The sequence below is a fragment of the Balaenoptera physalus genome, assembly GCF_965194825.1.
Source record: "Balaenoptera physalus genome assembly, contig: HAP1_SCAFFOLD_1538, whole genome shotgun sequence".
Classification (NCBI taxonomy): Eukaryota; Metazoa; Chordata; class Mammalia; order Artiodactyla; family Balaenopteridae; genus Balaenoptera; species Balaenoptera physalus.
This window is the reverse complement of record NW_028125258.1, coordinates 144,475-161,964: the sequence shown is the minus strand read 5'-3', so window position 1 is coordinate 161,964 and position 17,490 is coordinate 144,475. Positions and strand designations below refer to the sequence as shown.

The 17,490-nt window shown below is 44.7% G+C and overlaps 1 protein-coding gene and 1 pseudogene across 2 annotated transcripts in view; both read left to right on the top strand.

The window, feature by feature from the left end:
- The first annotated feature begins 1,120 nt into the window (after positions 1–1,120).
- On the top strand, positions 1,121–4,912 carry LOC309653948 (uncharacterized protein C2orf78 pseudogene; annotated as a pseudogene). The gene is made up of 2 exons: positions 1,121–1,204; positions 4,092–4,912. The product of its transcript is annotated as an uncharacterized protein C2orf78 pseudogene (transcript).
- A 1,206-nt stretch (positions 4,913–6,118) lies between these two features.
- Positions 6,119–17,490, top strand: part of LOC309653947 (uncharacterized protein) — a gene marked incomplete at both ends in the record, with an annotated part of 65,412 nt that continues 54,040 nt past the window's right edge. Inside the window, one exon of the mRNA XM_082478673.1 lies at positions 6,119–8,025. Coding sequence (XP_082334799.1) covers positions 6,119–8,025 — 1,907 coding nt within the window. The remainder of the gene's footprint in view (positions 8,026–17,490) is intronic.

Here is a 17,490-nt window from a genome sequence, read left to right as displayed (position 1 = left end):
CCCAGTTCTCCACCAATGTCCTCCTCTTTCTCTAATTATTCTCCTCTTCATTGTGCTTGGCCTTGCACCCAAGCATGCAAGACAGAGAGTCCTAGAGGTCCGAGATTCTAGAGGGGCTGTTTGCAAGGGGGAGGAGATTACGGTAACTGCCACACTGTATATACTTCTGTGCAAAGAAAGAGGGACAGTGTTCAGAATGTCTCTCACATATAAAAAGAGCTGGATGGCAGGATACCTGTGTGGCCCAAGGAACTAGAGCTAGCAAATCATGGGCAAAACAATTGCAACCAAAGGCTGGAAGAGGAAAGGTCTGCAACCAGCTCTGTCTCCTGGCTCTCTGGTATTTGCTGCCAATGGGCAGAGTCTATTTCGTGAAGCATCAAGCACTGAAAAGAAGACTCCTGCTGCTGGAAGTTGACAGGAAGGAACATCCAATGCAAGATCAAGGCTTGTCCTAGAAGCAATGCCCATAATGGAAGAAAAAAAAAAAAAAAAAAGAAAGCGGAAGAGAAATGTTAAGTCGCAAGTCCAACCTGGCCCCCAGCCTAGCCCAGCCCAAGGAAGGTAGGAGTCAAGGAGAAGAAACTAAAAGAGAAGAGCCTTGGACCACAACATTCTCCACAGGGTACACTCAACAAACTTCACCCTGCTCTTTAACCAAGTTACAACTGTAATAGTTCAAACTACATGGCTCTTTCCTTCCTAAGGATACTAGTTAAATAAGATCTATATAGCTCTAAGTATATGATACATAAAATAGAATACTCTGTAGAATATAAGTAACTGTTAGTTAATTATATTAATGAACGTCTGTAAGAAATGTTGCAATGATTTCCCTAATGGAAGAGCCTGGGGGAGGTAAATCTGTCTTCTAGGATTTCCTCCCCAGAGCTCAGAAATTGAGGGGTTGTTTTAGCTCTCCTACGCTCTCTTCACCCAAGCCCGCCCTCCTGTTGGGGATCGGACCTCCCTATTGGCTAGCTCATACCTTTCAACTGCCTGCTTTGTGACATCACTCTCCTACCAAACCTACTACCACTTGGTAGAGGTCTTGGGGTTTCCGTGGAGCCGTTTGGACCAGTAACCAGTGACCTTTGTACTGGACACGTGCGCCGTTCAGCTGCAGCCACTCAGACATCCTCTAGTGTTGTCTCCTCATCCCTTGTACCTGCAGTTGATGTCTCCTCTTCTCTGACCATGTCAGGTAAGAAAAGAAACTTTGGAAAGTTTTGCGTTCGATTTCTTTTGCCCCTAAATTGAGGAGGAGATTCAAAATAGCGTGGAATAATGAGGGAAAGTATTGAACTACAAGTCTGGAGACCTAATTTCAGTTTTGACTTTGACGTTTACTGTCTGTGTGACTTTGGACAAATCACTGACTGCCTCACAAAGCCTGCTGCTTTCCTTATCTGTTACGTTAGGATACCACATTGGGTTGATCACTCTGATCCCCTTCTTTTCCAATATTGAGCCTTAAAGGGTACCCATGTAGAAAATGAAATCAGAGACTTCTCAAAAGAGTGTTTCAACAGAAACATAGAAAAGCCAGGTGACACAGAAAACTAGCGATATATACCAAGATGTTTCATCTCCAATGGTCTCCCTCCACTAGTATTTCGACTAGTTGAAAAGAGAGAATAGGGAGAGAGGATGGAGAGTACTGGGCTATATAGGGAGGCACAGAGTCAAACGTAAGCAAGTTTAGGATTGTTTTCATTAGCACAGGCCAACAGGAACCAAGAGATGGGAAAAAAATATAAGAATGAAGAGGGAAAGCATAGAGGAGCTCTCAAGAAAGAGGCAGTTTGCCATGGAATGTTGATGGGAGCCAAAGATTTTAAATTAAAGCAGAAACAGCACAGAGGGAAATCTGCTCAGAGCAGGGCAAAACAAAGCTGATGGTAGCAAATCCTTACATTAACAGACTAAGAAGGAAAGTAAGGCCAGAACAGGGGATCACCAGGAAGGGCAGCCTATCAGAAAAGTCATACTCCGTTTTCTTTCTTTTATTGCCTCTCTGAATACAGCTGGCACTTGACAGTTTGGAATAGAAACATTTTAGAAGTATGTTTTAGAAATGATGCTTCCTAGAAACCAGAAACCAAAGTGGTTATCTAGGGGGCTGCTTTTCAGTGTTCTATTCTTTCTAATTTTTAAACTAGGTAGACATTTGACCAATTAAACATTTTAAATGATATCTTCTACATTGAATCAGAAGGACTATTTCCTTTGTGTGATATGTAGCTTCTAAGGCAAGGTTGCTTTTCAATTTTTACAGTTATTTCCTTCCTAACACAGAGAGCACATTGATCAACAGCCATCGTTCGCTTGTAGATCTTAGCTACCGGAGAAGAAAAAGAAAAAGTCAAGCCCCACATCTCTAATTCCCCATTTAGGGAATTCCCTGGCGGTCCAGCGCTTAGGACTCGGTGCTTTCACGGCCAGGGCCACGCGGCGCGGCAAAAGAAAAAAAGAAAACACAAACATCCACGTTTATCTAAAACAATGTTGTGGAGTCCTTTGGATTTTCTTACATTTGAAAATCTTTTTTAATTGGATTCTAGGGATGATGGTTTTTTGAGGTCTTGGGATGTCATCTTCTTGGATGTGGAAGATGATTCTAAGTTCTAGGATAAATACAAAAACCTTCTTGATACTTTTTAAGCTTCCTTTCTGCTTATTATATGAGTTATATTCATGGACAGATATATTTCTCCTAGGCTTAATACCTGTTACTTGCTGGGTAAAAATATGAATGAGCACAATAATGAAACTCTTTTACACTTACTATTTTGCTGTCTGCTTTGTACCGGTTTTCATTGAAATACTTGTCTATATATGTTGTGGCTACCTATACATTCACATTTGTTGCATTCTGTTGCTTGTTATGCATTTTTTACTGATTTATCGTCTCAGTCTGTATGCATTGGCTAGGAATTCATTCACCTCTATCACCTCCATCGTGTTTTTTGGTTAATAGTATTCACTAAAATAGAGTGGGCAAAATTCACTTTCATAATATTGCATGTATGGTACAGAATGTCATTTGTTAGTAAATTCATTAGGCTTTGATACTTGCCCACATACCCCAGTTTTCATTAATATCTATGGATTTCTTTTTCGTTACGTAACATGTTTTTCATGATTTTTCTTTGTCTTTCTAGAACTTATTGTATCTTCCTCCATATAAATCATACGCAATAGATCAGCTTATTCATCTATTAATTATTACTGCTATTATTATTGGTGGTGGTGTTATAACCACTTTATAGATGAGTAATCTGAAGTAATCAGATAACTTTTCTCTTTCCAAAAGCACTTAAGAAATCCACTTTCGGGTAATCATTTTGAGGTAGGATGAGAAACCAGGCTTGAAGAGGGCAAACATGACTCTTTCAGTTCACCAGTTGGACTGAGCTATACGTCAACTCTAGGTAATAGCGTGGGAACTGCACAAGCAAAGGGAGACACTGAAGATGACAATGGTAATGGCCGTACTGTTTTCTAATGGACAAAAAAAATGCTTATATTATAAGTTCTATTTCTCCTGCTTTCTGGCACTATCATGCTCAGAGTGGAGTCCTGGCAAGGAAGTCAGGATACTTAGGTTCTGAAACCTGGTAATGACACTAACATAATGAGAGAACCTGAACAAGTCAACCCGACCTCTCTGAGCCTCAGTTTCCTTACTCGTGAAATGAGACTGAAAAAAGAGAAAGTTCTCTAAGGGCCTCCTAGTTCTAAAATGCTTCCAGTCTAGGAAACAGCATAGAAGTCAATACGAGTGCAGGCTGAAGGGAAAGACAGGGCAGGGAGAAGGTTGCTTCCAGCCTAGAGAACAATGTCTGAACCATACCACTTGGCTCTTCTGCCCATCTGTGCCCAAGATGGGAGCACAGGCAGTTAATACAGAAGAGTGGAAAACTGCTCAGTCCTTACAGCCATCATTAACTGTCTGATTTTGGGTTTCTCAGGAAGGGTCGATAGTAGAGGTGTCCTGAGAGCAAGAACCTTAAGATAATGCTGTTCCTCAAACGTAGTGAGAATTTCTCAACCTCCCTGAGTTTTTCATGACCCTCTTGTTCTTACAGAAAATTTCCAAAATCCATCTCTACTTGGAACTCTAAATTCTCTGCAGCATTGTCTTCCTGTGGTGAGCAATGCAACTTCCCTAACACGAAGTGTCTGCAACTTCTCCAGAGTCTCTGCCCCTGCCGTCAGTTCGGCATCGGCTACCGGTACCTCTTTCCAGACACTCATGGGTAGTGCCTACCTTTACCAACATTCCAGCACGACTATGTTATCTGGAGTTACTGACCACAGCCAGATCTCCACTTCAGCTCCTTCCTATCCAGGTGTTCTTGAGTGGGACATCACAGGAAGCACTGAAAAGAATTCCTCTTCACTCGGAGACTTTACTCTGGCACTCACTGACCGGCACCCAGCTGCTTCCTCCATGTTTATGGCAGCCCAGTATGATAAAACTTCAGACGCCAATAACATGGTCCCTCTATATCCATCACTTTCTGCCAGGCTTGCTCAGGGAGCACCATCTCAGATTCCAAATCAGGGGCATAGCCGCCTGTCACTTCCCTACCAGGAAGGAAGCCAGGTATATTACTATAACCAAGGCACACTGGGGTCTTCACTGTATGGAGAACTTGGCTCCTGCCCGCAATCCTATGGCTCCGCGTCATACACAGGAAGTAGGGCCTCTGCGCAACCAGAAATGGGAATGGGACTGAAGGAGATTCAGCCCACAAATATCCGACCACCAGCTTCCACCTCTGCAATCTGCCACCCTGTGTCTGCTCAACGCATCACAGAAACAAGTTTTCAAGGTGAGTATACAAACGGCAGAGAAAGTTGAAGAATGAGGTCGGCATTCACAAATGGGGTCAAATCGACAGCTGGGAAGGGGTGTAGAGACAGGTAGAATTTAGATCCTGAGCCTTCAGTAACCACTACCTTCGCTCAGTGCCCTCTGTTTTTAGACTCTATATAAGAACACCTAGGGCTTCCCTGGTGGCGCCGTGGTTAAGAATCCGCCTGCCAATGCAATGCGGGGGACACGGGTTCGAGCCCTGGTCTGGGAAGATCCCACATGCCGTGGAGCAACTAAGCCCATGTGCCACAACGACTGAGCCTGCATTCTAGAGCCCGTGAGCCGCAACTACCGAAGCCCACGCGCCTAGAGCGCATGCTCCGCAACAAGAGAAGCCCGCACACCGCAACCAAGAGTAGACCCCGCTAGCCGCAACTAGAGAAAGCCCGTGCACAGCAATGAAGACCCTGTGCAGCCAAAAAAATAAATACGTAGAATAAATAAGTTCAAACAATCAATCAATAAATAAACGTAAATTAAAAAAAACAAAAAAACAAAAAGAACACCTAATGCAGGTGGGAAGGTGGCAGGGACACTGTAAAGGTCATCTATGCTACATGTACAAGAACCCCGAGAGCACACCAATAGGTACCACATTTTTCACTGCTGTAGCCGAGCATTCCCCCTGTACTACCACACTGTAGCACTCCCTTCCCTCGTCTACTGCTACAGTCTCTTTGGAAGGTGTCTCAGAACTCTTGTTATGAGAGTGCCAGTTGAAGTGTCCTCACTTCCGTCATTTATACCAGGATTTAAGACCTTGTGGTCCGAGATCCTGTCCAGAGAGCAAGCAGGCTAAGACTCTGTCTTTGTTTCTGTATTTCATCAGAAAGGGCTCTACCCCCTCTCCTAGTTCATGGTGTGAAGTGTTCTTAGCCTCTCGGGAAAGTGGGGAGAATTGAAAGGACTCTATATGAGAATGCTAGGCTTTGTAAAACATTTCAGTTGTTTAAAAAGAAGACTCATTTTGTATTGGACTTACAACAGTCCTATGAGATACAAAGAGAGCCAAGGATCAGTGACATGAAATGATCACCAGTTAAGCATTACAACAGTCACCGCTTACCTCGTAGCACAGGGCACTGTCCATGATCCTTAAGAAGAGTTAGTAGAAATGCCTCCTTGCCCATCTTGCCCCTGAACCCCTTGAAAGGTACATGACTGCTGTGTTGGTGTTTAGGGGGAGCATCTCATTTACCAGGGACTGACTTCTCCCTTGATCCCTTTGTAGTGATGGAGACTTCCCTGGTGATGAAAAATTCCCTGGGATTGCAACCTCCAAGCCAGACGTTTTGTGTGACACAAACTCAAGAACTCCCCAAGTCCTGCAGTAGCAGAAACAGTCACATACTTGAGAGTAACCCACCATCTGAACTTGGGGACATTTCAGTGACAGCTCCAGTCCAGAGTGCCAGGCGTCTCCTGGCCCTGCCTCCAGCTCCAAGCCAGGGACAAACAGAGAGTAAGAACGTGGAGGATATCAAAACCAAGCTGTCAAAGCCTCTGGAGGCCTACCAGATCCCAATAGAAAACCAAGATCCTCCACTACTCCCTTTAGGAATCCCTGATATTCCCCAGCCGCTGGCCTGCACCGATCCCCTCAGCCAAGAGGAGCAGCCTGGTTCTGAAAATGCTGATCTGGGAGAGAACAGCCTGAGTCGTCAGGACCTAGGGACACTTGAAAATGGGACTGAACCTAGCAGTGGTCTTGCAGACATTACTACACTGGCGGAGGATATTCACCTTCCCCAGCTCTTTAATTCTTGGAAAGATCTTGATCGATCCCAAGGTCCCAACGTGATCAAAGCTGAAGACACCAGAGCCATTAAGGTGAATCAGGTGCAGGAAAAGCCAAGTGTCGTAAAGGTTCCCTCTGATCAACCCAGGAAGAACAAACAGAAAGCCTCTGAGCCTATCGGTGGTGCTCCCAAGGCCAAAATCCAGCCAAAGGATCCAGAGTGCCTGTTAGGGGGAGAAGCGGTTATATGCACTGCTGCAGTCAGTGACAGGGCTCCTGCGAACACGGCCAAGCACTCTCAAGGCAAACCTCAGAAAGCTGCATCCGGAAAGATCAGCAAAACTGAGAGCCATGGGCAGGAAAAGACCAAAAGGACCAGAGGAAGAAACAAGGCTGAAGAGAACAAGCAGTCAGGGAACAAAGTCAAGGCAGAAGACAAGCCAGCAATCCCCAACACGAAGCGAAAGGAACACCAAACTGAGCTTCGCCAAGAGAGCTTTCAAAAGCCTCGAACCTCCCTTGGCGTGCGCATGCTGGAGTCTGTGAAGGTTCTTCATGCGCTGGGGAAGAAGAATGAGACGAAAACTGGGCTCTCTTCCTGTCGGCTCTTGGGAAATTCAAGCAACCCCAAAGACCCCCAGCCACCCCCAGCGATCCAGCCACGGCGGCATACCCCACGTGAGGGTAAGAGGCCTGAGAAAACGCAAGTCCAAGCCCAGAAACCAGACAGCAGTGCTGAAACAGAGTGTCCATCTCCATCCCAGTGTGAGCGGCCTCCTCCTGGGAAGGTCAAGTTGATACCTCTGCCTTTTTCTGCCTGGGACAAGCCTCAAGCTCGACCCGCTCCTCGGAGGCCACAGTCTCTGGCCTCACATCGGCCTGCTGTGGCTTACCGTGCCCAGCCTGGTTCTACTGACTCAGCTCAACCTGCTGCAGTCAATTCATCCCAGCCAGCTCCTGCCTCTTTGCCAGGTCCCGCCAAACCAGCTCAGCCAACTGTGGCCAACCCAACCCAACCGGCTTGGACCAACCATACCCAGCCTCGTGTCCCTCAGCCTGCTGCTCCTAGGCCTGCACCCTACAAAACTTCATCTGGCGCTTCTCTCCAGCGCGAGCCTGTTCCCCCTGCTGTGACTAAGCGCCAGTCCCCACCCAAGCTCCAAACCCAACTTCTACTCCAAGACTTCAGCAAGCAACGAGTTCCATGGAGGGAACCCAACGTGCCTGAGCCAGTCATGTCAAAGCCCATCGAACAAGAGCAGAGGCCAGAGCGAGAGGCCATGAAGAGGCGGGCTCAACAACAACGGGAGAATGCTGCCAGATACACCTCTTCGGGGAAGCTGCAATTTTTCACCCAGAGGGACAAAGAAATGGAAATTGCTGACTACTACGGATACGTCAGGTGACAGCTGCTAGGATTCTTGCTGCCACCTTGGCTACCAGCGGTTCTTCCATACATAGGTAAGATAGGTATAGAACCGAATAAGTAAATGGAATAGAATTAATAGATGAGTAATAAACCTTTCGAATTTTGAGATGCTGCTAACTGGGGCGTGAGAAAGGAAGGCCTGAAAGTTGGATGGGAGAATGAAGGAAAGGGGTAAAAACTGAGGAAAGAGGAAGGAACTTGGCCCAGGGCTAGGAAGGCCAAAAGAGACGTATGGATTTAGGAAAGGAAGCAGGAGTGAGGATGAAATGGCAGAAGTAAAAAGCAGGGTCAGGGGTCTGGGTTGAAAGAACACAATTGGAGTAGAGTTGAAGGTGACAGGAGATGAGTCTAGGTTTACTAGGAGAAATAGAAACAAAGTCTCTCGGGGAGGTTGGCCTTAAGTCTCACAACCACCAGATAGGTATTTCAGAAAACAAGAGGTTCACGACACATCTCTGAAAGGTTTGAGTTGCCTTATTCAGGTGTGATTATAGTGGGGGAATAGGCAAATCTACCAGAGAAGTGGCTAGGGCTCAGAGTCCTCCTAGGGGCAGCTGACGACAGGGGCAGAGCCAAGGGAACTGCTGCATCAGGAGGCCCACGAACAAATCAGGGGCATAGCCGCCTGTCACTTCCCTACCAGGAAGGAAGCCAGGTATATTACTATAACCAAGGCACACTGGGGTCTTCACTGTATGGAGAACTTGGCTCCTGCCCGCAATCCTATGGCTCCGCGTCATACACAGGAAGTAGGGCCTCTGCGCAACCAGAAATGGGAATGGGACTGAAGGAGATTCAGCCCGCAAATATCCGACCACCAGCTTCCACCTCTGCAATCTGCCACCCTGTGTCTGCTCAACGCATCACAGAAACAAGTTTTCAAGGTGAGTATACAAACGGCAGAGCAAGTTGAAGAATGAGGTCGGCATTCACAAACGGGGTCAAATCGACAGCTGGGAAGGGGTGTAGAGACAGGTAGAATTTAGATCCTGAGCCTTTAATAACCACTACCTTCTCTCAGTGCTCTCTGTTTTTAGACTCTATGTAAGAACAGCTAGGGCTTCCCTGGTGGCGCCTGCCAATGCAGGGGACACGGCTTCGAGCCCCGGTCTGCGAAGATCCCACATGCCGTGCTGCAACTAAGCGCATGTGCCACAACGACTGAGCCTGCATTCCAGAGCCCGTGAGCCGCAACTACCGAAGCCCACGCGCCTACAGCCCATGCTCCGCAACAAGAGAGGCCACCGCGATGAGAAGCCCGCACACCGCAACCAAGAGTAGACCCCGCTAGCCGCAACTAGAGAAAGCCCGTGCACAGCAATGAGGACCCAGTGCAGCCAAAAAAATAAATACGTAGAATAAATAAGTTCAATCAATCAATCAATCAATAAACGTAAATTAAAAACAAACAAACAAACAAAAAAACAGAACACCTAATGCAGGTGGGAAGGTGGGAGGGACACTGTAAAGGTCATCTATGCTACATGTACAAGAACCCCGAGAGCACACCAATAGGTACCACATTTTTCACTGCTGTAGCCGAGCATTCCCCCTGTACTACCACACTGTAGCACTCCCTTCCCTCGTCTACCGCTACAGTCTCTTTGGAAGGTGTTTCAGAACTCTTGTTATGAGAGTGCCAGTTGAACTGTCCTCACTTCCGTCATTTATACCAGGATTTAAGACCTTGTGGTCCGAGATCCTGTCCAGAGAGCAAGCAGGCTAAGACTCTGTCTTTGTTTCTATATTTCATCAGAAAGGGCTCTACCCCCTCTCCTAGTTCATGGTGTGAAGTGTTCTTAGCCTCTCGGGAAAGTGGGGAGAATTCAAAGGACTCTCTATGAGAATGCTAGGCTTTGTAAAACATTTCAGTTTTTTAAAAAGAAGACTCATTTTGTATTGGACTTAACAACAGTCCTATGAGATACAAAGAGAGCCAAGGATCAGTGACATGAAATGATCACCAGTAAGAATTACAACAGTCACCGCTTACCTCGTAGCATAGGGCACACTGTCCATGATCCTTAAGAAGAGTTAGTAGAAATGCCTTGCCCATCTTGCCCCTGAACCCCTTGAAAGGTACACGACTGCTGTGTTGGTGTTTAGGGGGAGCATCTCACTTACCCGGGACTGACTTCAACCTTGATTCCTCTGTAGTGATGGAGACTTCCCCGCTGATGAAAAATTCCCTGGGATTGCAACCTCCAAGCCAGACCGCTTTCCTATGGAATGACAGAGAACTTCAGAGAACTTGTCAAGATGAAACACCAGTCAGTCTGCGGGAGAAAGGGAAGAAGAGAACGATGGAAATCGTTTCTGGGAAACTATTTTTACATTATGTTTTGTTTGTTCCTGGTAAATAAACTGAAATCTTCTTAACATTCAAACAAAATCTAAACCACTAAATTCAACAACACAGGAGTATAACTTTTGAAAAAAATTTCTTTGGCTGCGCAGCATGTGGGATCTTAGCTCCCCAACCAGGGATTGAACCCACGCCTGCTGCATTGGAAGCGCAGAGTCTTCACCACTGGACCACCAGGGAAGTCCCAGGAATAGAACTTTTAAAGGAGAAGGTATAAACCCCTGGGTTATATGAACTGGAGATTTTTAGTAAGAAGTCAATAGATCTTTTGTTAGGCACATTTTATGTTAGGCTGTCTCCCTGCACAGGACGCAGGCGCCTTGAAAATGGAAATCACATCCCTCTATAGTACGTCCCTCTTCTTTCTGCTTTGCAGTTTGCTGCTCCACTTGTTCAACCCCACCTAGTAATAACCTATACTTCCCTTGTTCCTGTTTTCCCATCTGGAAAACAGACAAAAGGCAACCAAACAACGCAAAGGTCTCAACAAATAAGGGATACCCAAAACCAGAGATGGCCAGAACTTCTGTATCCCTCATGAAACCTAGCCCGGTGTTCAATACTTAGGTATCATTAATACATGCGTGTTGACTGAAACAGTTGAAACGCAATTCTTCCACTTCCCAGTTTAGTTTTAGTCCTCATACAAAACCTGATCATCAAATTCCTTAATGCTAGGAATCACAGTGAAAAATAATTTCTCAACTGACTTCTGTCAGATGAGTGAGAACTAAGGTTAATTCAGTGTATCTGAAGCATAGAAAGTGAGGGCAAACGTGGCACAAGATGGGGCTAGAGAAGCAGAGAGGATTCTAGAGCACGCAGAGTCTTAAAGGCCACCAGTGTGTTTTCTATTCTCAAAACAATGTTTGTGAGCGATGTTTATGAGCAATGTTCCAACTTGCTTTGAAGCTTTCTTGTGTGAAGAATGGATTGGAGGGAAACAAGATATATGGACACTAGTTAGGACCTAATCGCAACAGACAGGCAAGTTCAGTATTAGGATGTTGAGGGAGAGCTGACAGATTCCAAAGAAATTCAGGAGATAAACTGAAGCGGGCTTCATGGGGTATGAGATGGAGGAAAGGAAGGTCTTAGGGAATTAAAGGGTTTACTGCACACATGAGCAGAGTCTCAAAATTAATCATTTGAACGTACAGAGGGGGATCGATCTCCCAAATGACACCGGTTAGGAAGCAACGGTACGCCCTGTAGAATTCCTAGAGACAGCACAAATCAACTGTTTCGATGGAAAATTCGGCGGGACCCTTGATTTCCATGGGAATATAGAGAAAAGAGACACTGATCTGGCTTGCAGGTATTTAGGAAGTTGTTAGCCTGACATCACATACTAGTCTCATGTAAGTAGGCCGTCTGAAGTATGAAGCTTAGGGGAAAAACCTTGAAGAAAACTTAAAAGCTTAAGCCACACCTCTATACTACACCACCTTTCACAGTTTCTTCTCAGATAAGCAGCATCCCCATCAGTGAAGAAACTCACATCCCATAATAGGAACAACAGGCCTAAAAATTAAATGTGTGTCTTTGGAGGTCCCATCTATGCGATATCTTCCTGGTACCAGAAAAGTCCCCAGGAAGATCGATCTTTGCACCCCTGAAAGCTTACCACCAAGGAAAATGACTAGGTCCATAGATTTCCTCCCTCAAACCAGCCTACCTCACACATAAATCACTAGCAACTCAGCCCTTAACTCACATTATCACAGTCACAAGAGTGGTTAGGGAGAAAAGCACTAACCAGGGGAACTAACACAGAGGCAATCCAGGCCAAGCTGGGCTGGTGGCAGATATCTGCTCCTTACGCTCGGGTGCATAATGCGACTCACCACAATGCCTTTTTCACAGACCCTTTTTAAAGTTTCTCCACAAAATCCAACAGCTCAAGTTAGCTCATGACGCTTCAAGGTAAACAATCGTCAAGAGAAAAACATGCAATATGTCTTACAATGTTGGATTCCTTACAAATAGGACAAGGAAATAACCATGTAGACAAAACCAGAGCATTTGAAAACATCTGCGTTCTACAAACATACCAGTGAATGCTATAAATAAGGTAATATGACATAAAACAAAATGAAAACTAGATGTGAGACTGTTCTCTTCAGTGTACAGACTTCATGGCAGTTGCTGCACGATCTAGCTACTTATATCTACAACTCTCTGTTCTGTTAATACAAAATGAGGCCCAAGTGTGTCAACTTGTTTCCCACAGAAACCAAAAAACCTACATGCATCTCTTTTCTCCGGTGCCCTTTCACCTTACCTGCTCCCAGTTCTCCACCAATGTCCTCCTCTTTCTCTAATTATTCTCCTCTTCATTGTGCTTGGCCTTGCACCCAAGCATGCAAGACAGAGAGTCCTAGAGGTCCGAGATTCTAGAGGGGCTGTTTGCAAGGGGGAGGAGATTACGGTAACTGCCACACTGTATATACTTCTGTGCAAAGAAAGAGGGACAGTGTTCAGAATGTCTCTCACATATAAAAAGAGCTGGATGGCAGGATACCTGTGTGGCCCAAGGAACTAGAGCTAGCAAATCATGGGCAAAACAATTGCAACCAAAGGCTGGAAGAGGAAAGGTCTGCAACCAGCTCTGTCTCCTGGCTCTCTGGTATTTGCTGCCAATGGGCAGAGTCTATTTCGTGAAGCATCAAGCACTGAAAAGAAGACTCCTGCTGCTGGAAGTTGACAGGAAGGAACATCCAATGCAAGATCAAGGCTTGTCCTAGAAGCAATGCCCATAATGGAAGAAAAAAAAAAAAAAAAAAGAAAGCGGAAGAGAAATGTTAAGTCGCAAGTCCAACCTGGCCCCCAGCCTAGCCCAGCCCAAGGAAGGTAGGAGTCAAGGAGAAGAAACTAAAAGAGAAGAGCCTTGGACCACAACATTCTCCACAGGGTACACTCAACAAACTTCACCCTGCTCTTTAACCAAGTTACAACTGTAATAGTTCAAACTACATGGCTCTTTCCTTCCTAAGGATACTAGTTAAATAAGATCTATATAGCTCTAAGTATATGATACATAAAATAGAATACTCTGTAGAATATAAGTAACTGTTAGTTAATTATATTAATGAACGTCTGTAAGAAATGTTGCAATGATTTCCCTAATGGAAGAGCCTGGGGGAGGTAAATCTGTCTTCTAGGATTTCCTCCCCAGAGCTCAGAAATTGAGGGGTTGTTTTAGCTCTCCTACGCTCTCTTCACCCAAGCCCGCCCTCCTGTTGGGGATCGGACCTCCCTATTGGCTAGCTCATACCTTTCAACTGCCTGCTTTGTGACATCACTCTCCTACCAAACCTACTACCACTTGGTAGAGGTCTTGGGGTTTCCGTGGAGCCGTTTGGACCAGTAACCAGTGACCTTTGTACTGGACACGTGCGCCGTTCAGCTGCAGCCACTCAGACATCCTCTAGTGTTGTCTCCTCATCCCTTGTACCTGCAGTTGATGTCTCCTCTTCTCTGACCATGTCAGGTAAGAAAAGAAACTTTGGAAAGTTTTGCGTTCGATTTCTTTTGCCCCTAAATTGAGGAGGAGATTCAAAATAGCGTGGAATAATGAGGGAAAGTATTGAACTACAAGTCTGGAGACCTAATTTCAGTTTTGACTTTGACGTTTACTGTCTGTGTGACTTTGGACAAATCACTGACTGCCTCACAAAGCCTGCTGCTTTCCTTATCTGTTACGTTAGGATACCACATTGGGTTGATCACTCTGATCCCCTTCTTTTCCAATATTGAGCCTTAAAGGGTACCCATGTAGAAAATGAAATCAGAGACTTCTCAAAAGAGTGTTTCAACAGAAACATAGAAAAGCCAGGTGACACAGAAAACTAGCGATATATACCAAGATGTTTCATCTCCAATGGTCTCCCTCCACTAGTATTTCGACTAGTTGAAAAGAGAGAATAGGGAGAGAGGATGGAGAGTACTGGGCTATATAGGGAGGCACAGAGTCAAACGTAAGCAAGTTTAGGATTGTTTTCATTAGCACAGGCCAACAGGAACCAAGAGATGGGAAAAAAATATAAGAATGAAGAGGGAAAGCATAGAGGAGCTCTCAAGAAAGAGGCAGTTTGCCATGGAATGTTGATGGGAGCCAAAGATTTTAAATTAAAGCAGAAACAGCACAGAGGGAAATCTGCTCAGAGCAGGGCAAAACAAAGCTGATGGTAGCAAATCCTTACATTAACAGACTAAGAAGGAAAGTAAGGCCAGAACAGGGGATCACCAGGAAGGGCAGCCTATCAGAAAAGTCATACTCCGTTTTCTTTCTTTTATTGCCTCTCTGAATACAGCTGGCACTTGACAGTTTGGAATAGAAACATTTTAGAAGTATGTTTTAGAAATGATGCTTCCTAGAAACCAGAAACCAAAGTGGTTATCTAGGGGGCTGCTTTTCAGTGTTCTATTCTTTCTAATTTTTAAACTAGGTAGACATTTGACCAATTAAACATTTTAAATGATATCTTCTACATTGAATCAGAAGGACTATTTCCTTTGTGTGATATGTAGCTTCTAAGGCAAGGTTGCTTTTCATTTTTACAGTTATTTCCTTCCTAACACAGAGAGCACATTGATCAACAGCCATCGTTCGCTTGTAGATCTTAGCTACCGGAGAAGAAAAAGAAAAAGTCAAGCCCCACATCTCTAATTCCCCATTTAGGGAATTCCCTGGCGGTCCAGCGCTTTAGGACTCGGTGCTTTCACGGCCAGGGCCACGCGGCGCGGCAAAAGAAAAAAAGAAAACACAAACATCCACATTTATCTAAAACAATGTTGTGGAGTCCTTTGGATTTTCTTACATTTGAAAATCTTTTTTAATTGGATTCTAGGGATGATGGTTTTTTGAGGTCTTGGGATGTCATCTTCTTGGATGTGGAAGATGATTCTAAGTTCTAGGATAAATACAAAAACCTTCTTGATACTTTTTAAGCTTCCTTTCTGCTTATTATATGAGTTATATTCATGGAAAGATATATTTCTCCTAGGCTTAATACCTGTTACTTGCTGGGTAAAAATATGAATGAGCACAATAATGAAACTCTTTTACACTTACTATTTTGCTGTCTGCTTTGTACCGGTTTTCATTGAAATACTTGTCTATATATGTTGTGGCTACCTATACATTCACATTTGTTGCATTCTGTTGCTTGTTGTGCATTTTTTACTGATTTATCGTCTCTGTCTGTATGCATTGGCTAGGAATTCATTCACCTCTATCACCTCCATCGTGTTTTTTGGTTAATAGTATTCACTAAAATAGAGTGGGCAAAATTCACTTTCATAATATTGCATGTATGGTACAGAATGTCATTTGTTAGTAAATTCATTAGGCTTTGATACTTGCCCACATACCCCAGTTTTCATTAATATCTATGGATTTCTTTTTCGTTACGTAACATGTTTTTCATGATTTTTCTTTGTCTTTCTAGAACTTATTGTATCTTCCTCCATATAAATCATACGCAATAGATCAGCTTATTCATCTATTAATTATTACTGCTATTATTATTGGTGGTGGTGTTATAACCACTTTATAGATGAGTAATCTGAAGTAATCAGATAACTTTTCTCTTTCCAAAAGCACTTAAGAAATCCACTTTCGGGTAATCATTTTGAGGTAGGATGAGAAACCAGGCTTGAAGAGGGCAAAAATGACTCTTTCAGTTCACCAGTTGGACTGAGCTATACGTCAACTCTAGGTAATAGCGTGGGAACTGCACAAGCAAAGGGAGACACTGAAGATGACAATGGTAATGGCCGTACTGTTTTCTAATGGACAAAAAAAATGCTTATATTATAAGTTCTATTTCTCCTGCTTTCTGGCACTATCATGCTCAGAGTGGAGTCCTGGCAAGGAAGTCAGGATACTTAGGTTCTGAAACCTGGTAATGACACTAACATAATGAGAGAACCTGAACAAGTCAACCCGACCTCTCTGAGCCTCAGTTTCCTTACTCGTGAAATGAGACTGAAAAAAGAGAAAGTTCTCTAAGGGCCTCCTAGTTCTAAAATGCTTCCAGTCTAGGAAATAGCATAGAAGTCAATACGAGTGCAGGCTGAAGGGAAAGACAGGGCAGGGAGAAGGTTGCTTCCAGCCTAGAGAACAATGTCTGAACCATACCACTTGGCTCTTCTGCCCATCTGTGCCCAAGATGGGAGCACAGGCAGTTAATACAGAAGAGTGGAAAACTGCTCAGTCCTTACAGCCATCATTAACTGTCTGATTTTGGGTTTCTCAGGAAGGGTCGATAGTAGAGGTGTCCTGAGAGCAAGAACCTTAAGATAATGCTGTTCCTCAAACGTAGTGAGAATTTCTCAACCTCCCTGAGTTTTTCATGACCCTCTTGTTCTTACAGAAAATTTCCAAAATCCATCTCTACTTGGAACTCTAAATTCTCTGCAGCATTGTCTTCCTGTGGTGAGCAATGCAACTTCCCTAACACGAAGTGTCTGCAACTTCTCCAGAGTCTCTGCCCCTGCCGTCAGTTCGGCATCGGCTACCGGTACCTCTTTCCAGACACTCATGGGTAGTGCCTACCTTTACCAACATTCCAGCACGACTATGTTATCTGGAGTTACTGACCACAGCCAGATCTCCACTTCAGCTCCTTCCTATCCAGGTGTTCTTGAGTGGGACATCACAGGAAGCACTGAAAAGAATTCCTCTTCACTCGGAGACTTTACTCTGGCACTCACTGACCGGCACCCAGCTGCTTCCTCCATGTTTATGGCAGCCCAGTATGATAAAACTTCAGACGCCAATAACATGGTCCCTCTATATCCATCACTTTCTGCCAGGCTTGCTCAGGGAGCACCATCTCAGATTCCAAATCAGGGGCATAGCCGCCTGTCACTTCCCTACCAGGAAGGAAGCCAGGTATATTACTATAACCAAGGCACACTGGGGTCTTCACTGTATGGAGAACTTGGCTCCTGCCCGCAATCCTATGGCTCCGCGTCATACACAGGAAGTAGGGCCTCTGCGCAACCAGAAATGGGAATGGGACTGAAGGAGATTCAGCCCACAAATATCCGACCACCAGCTTCCA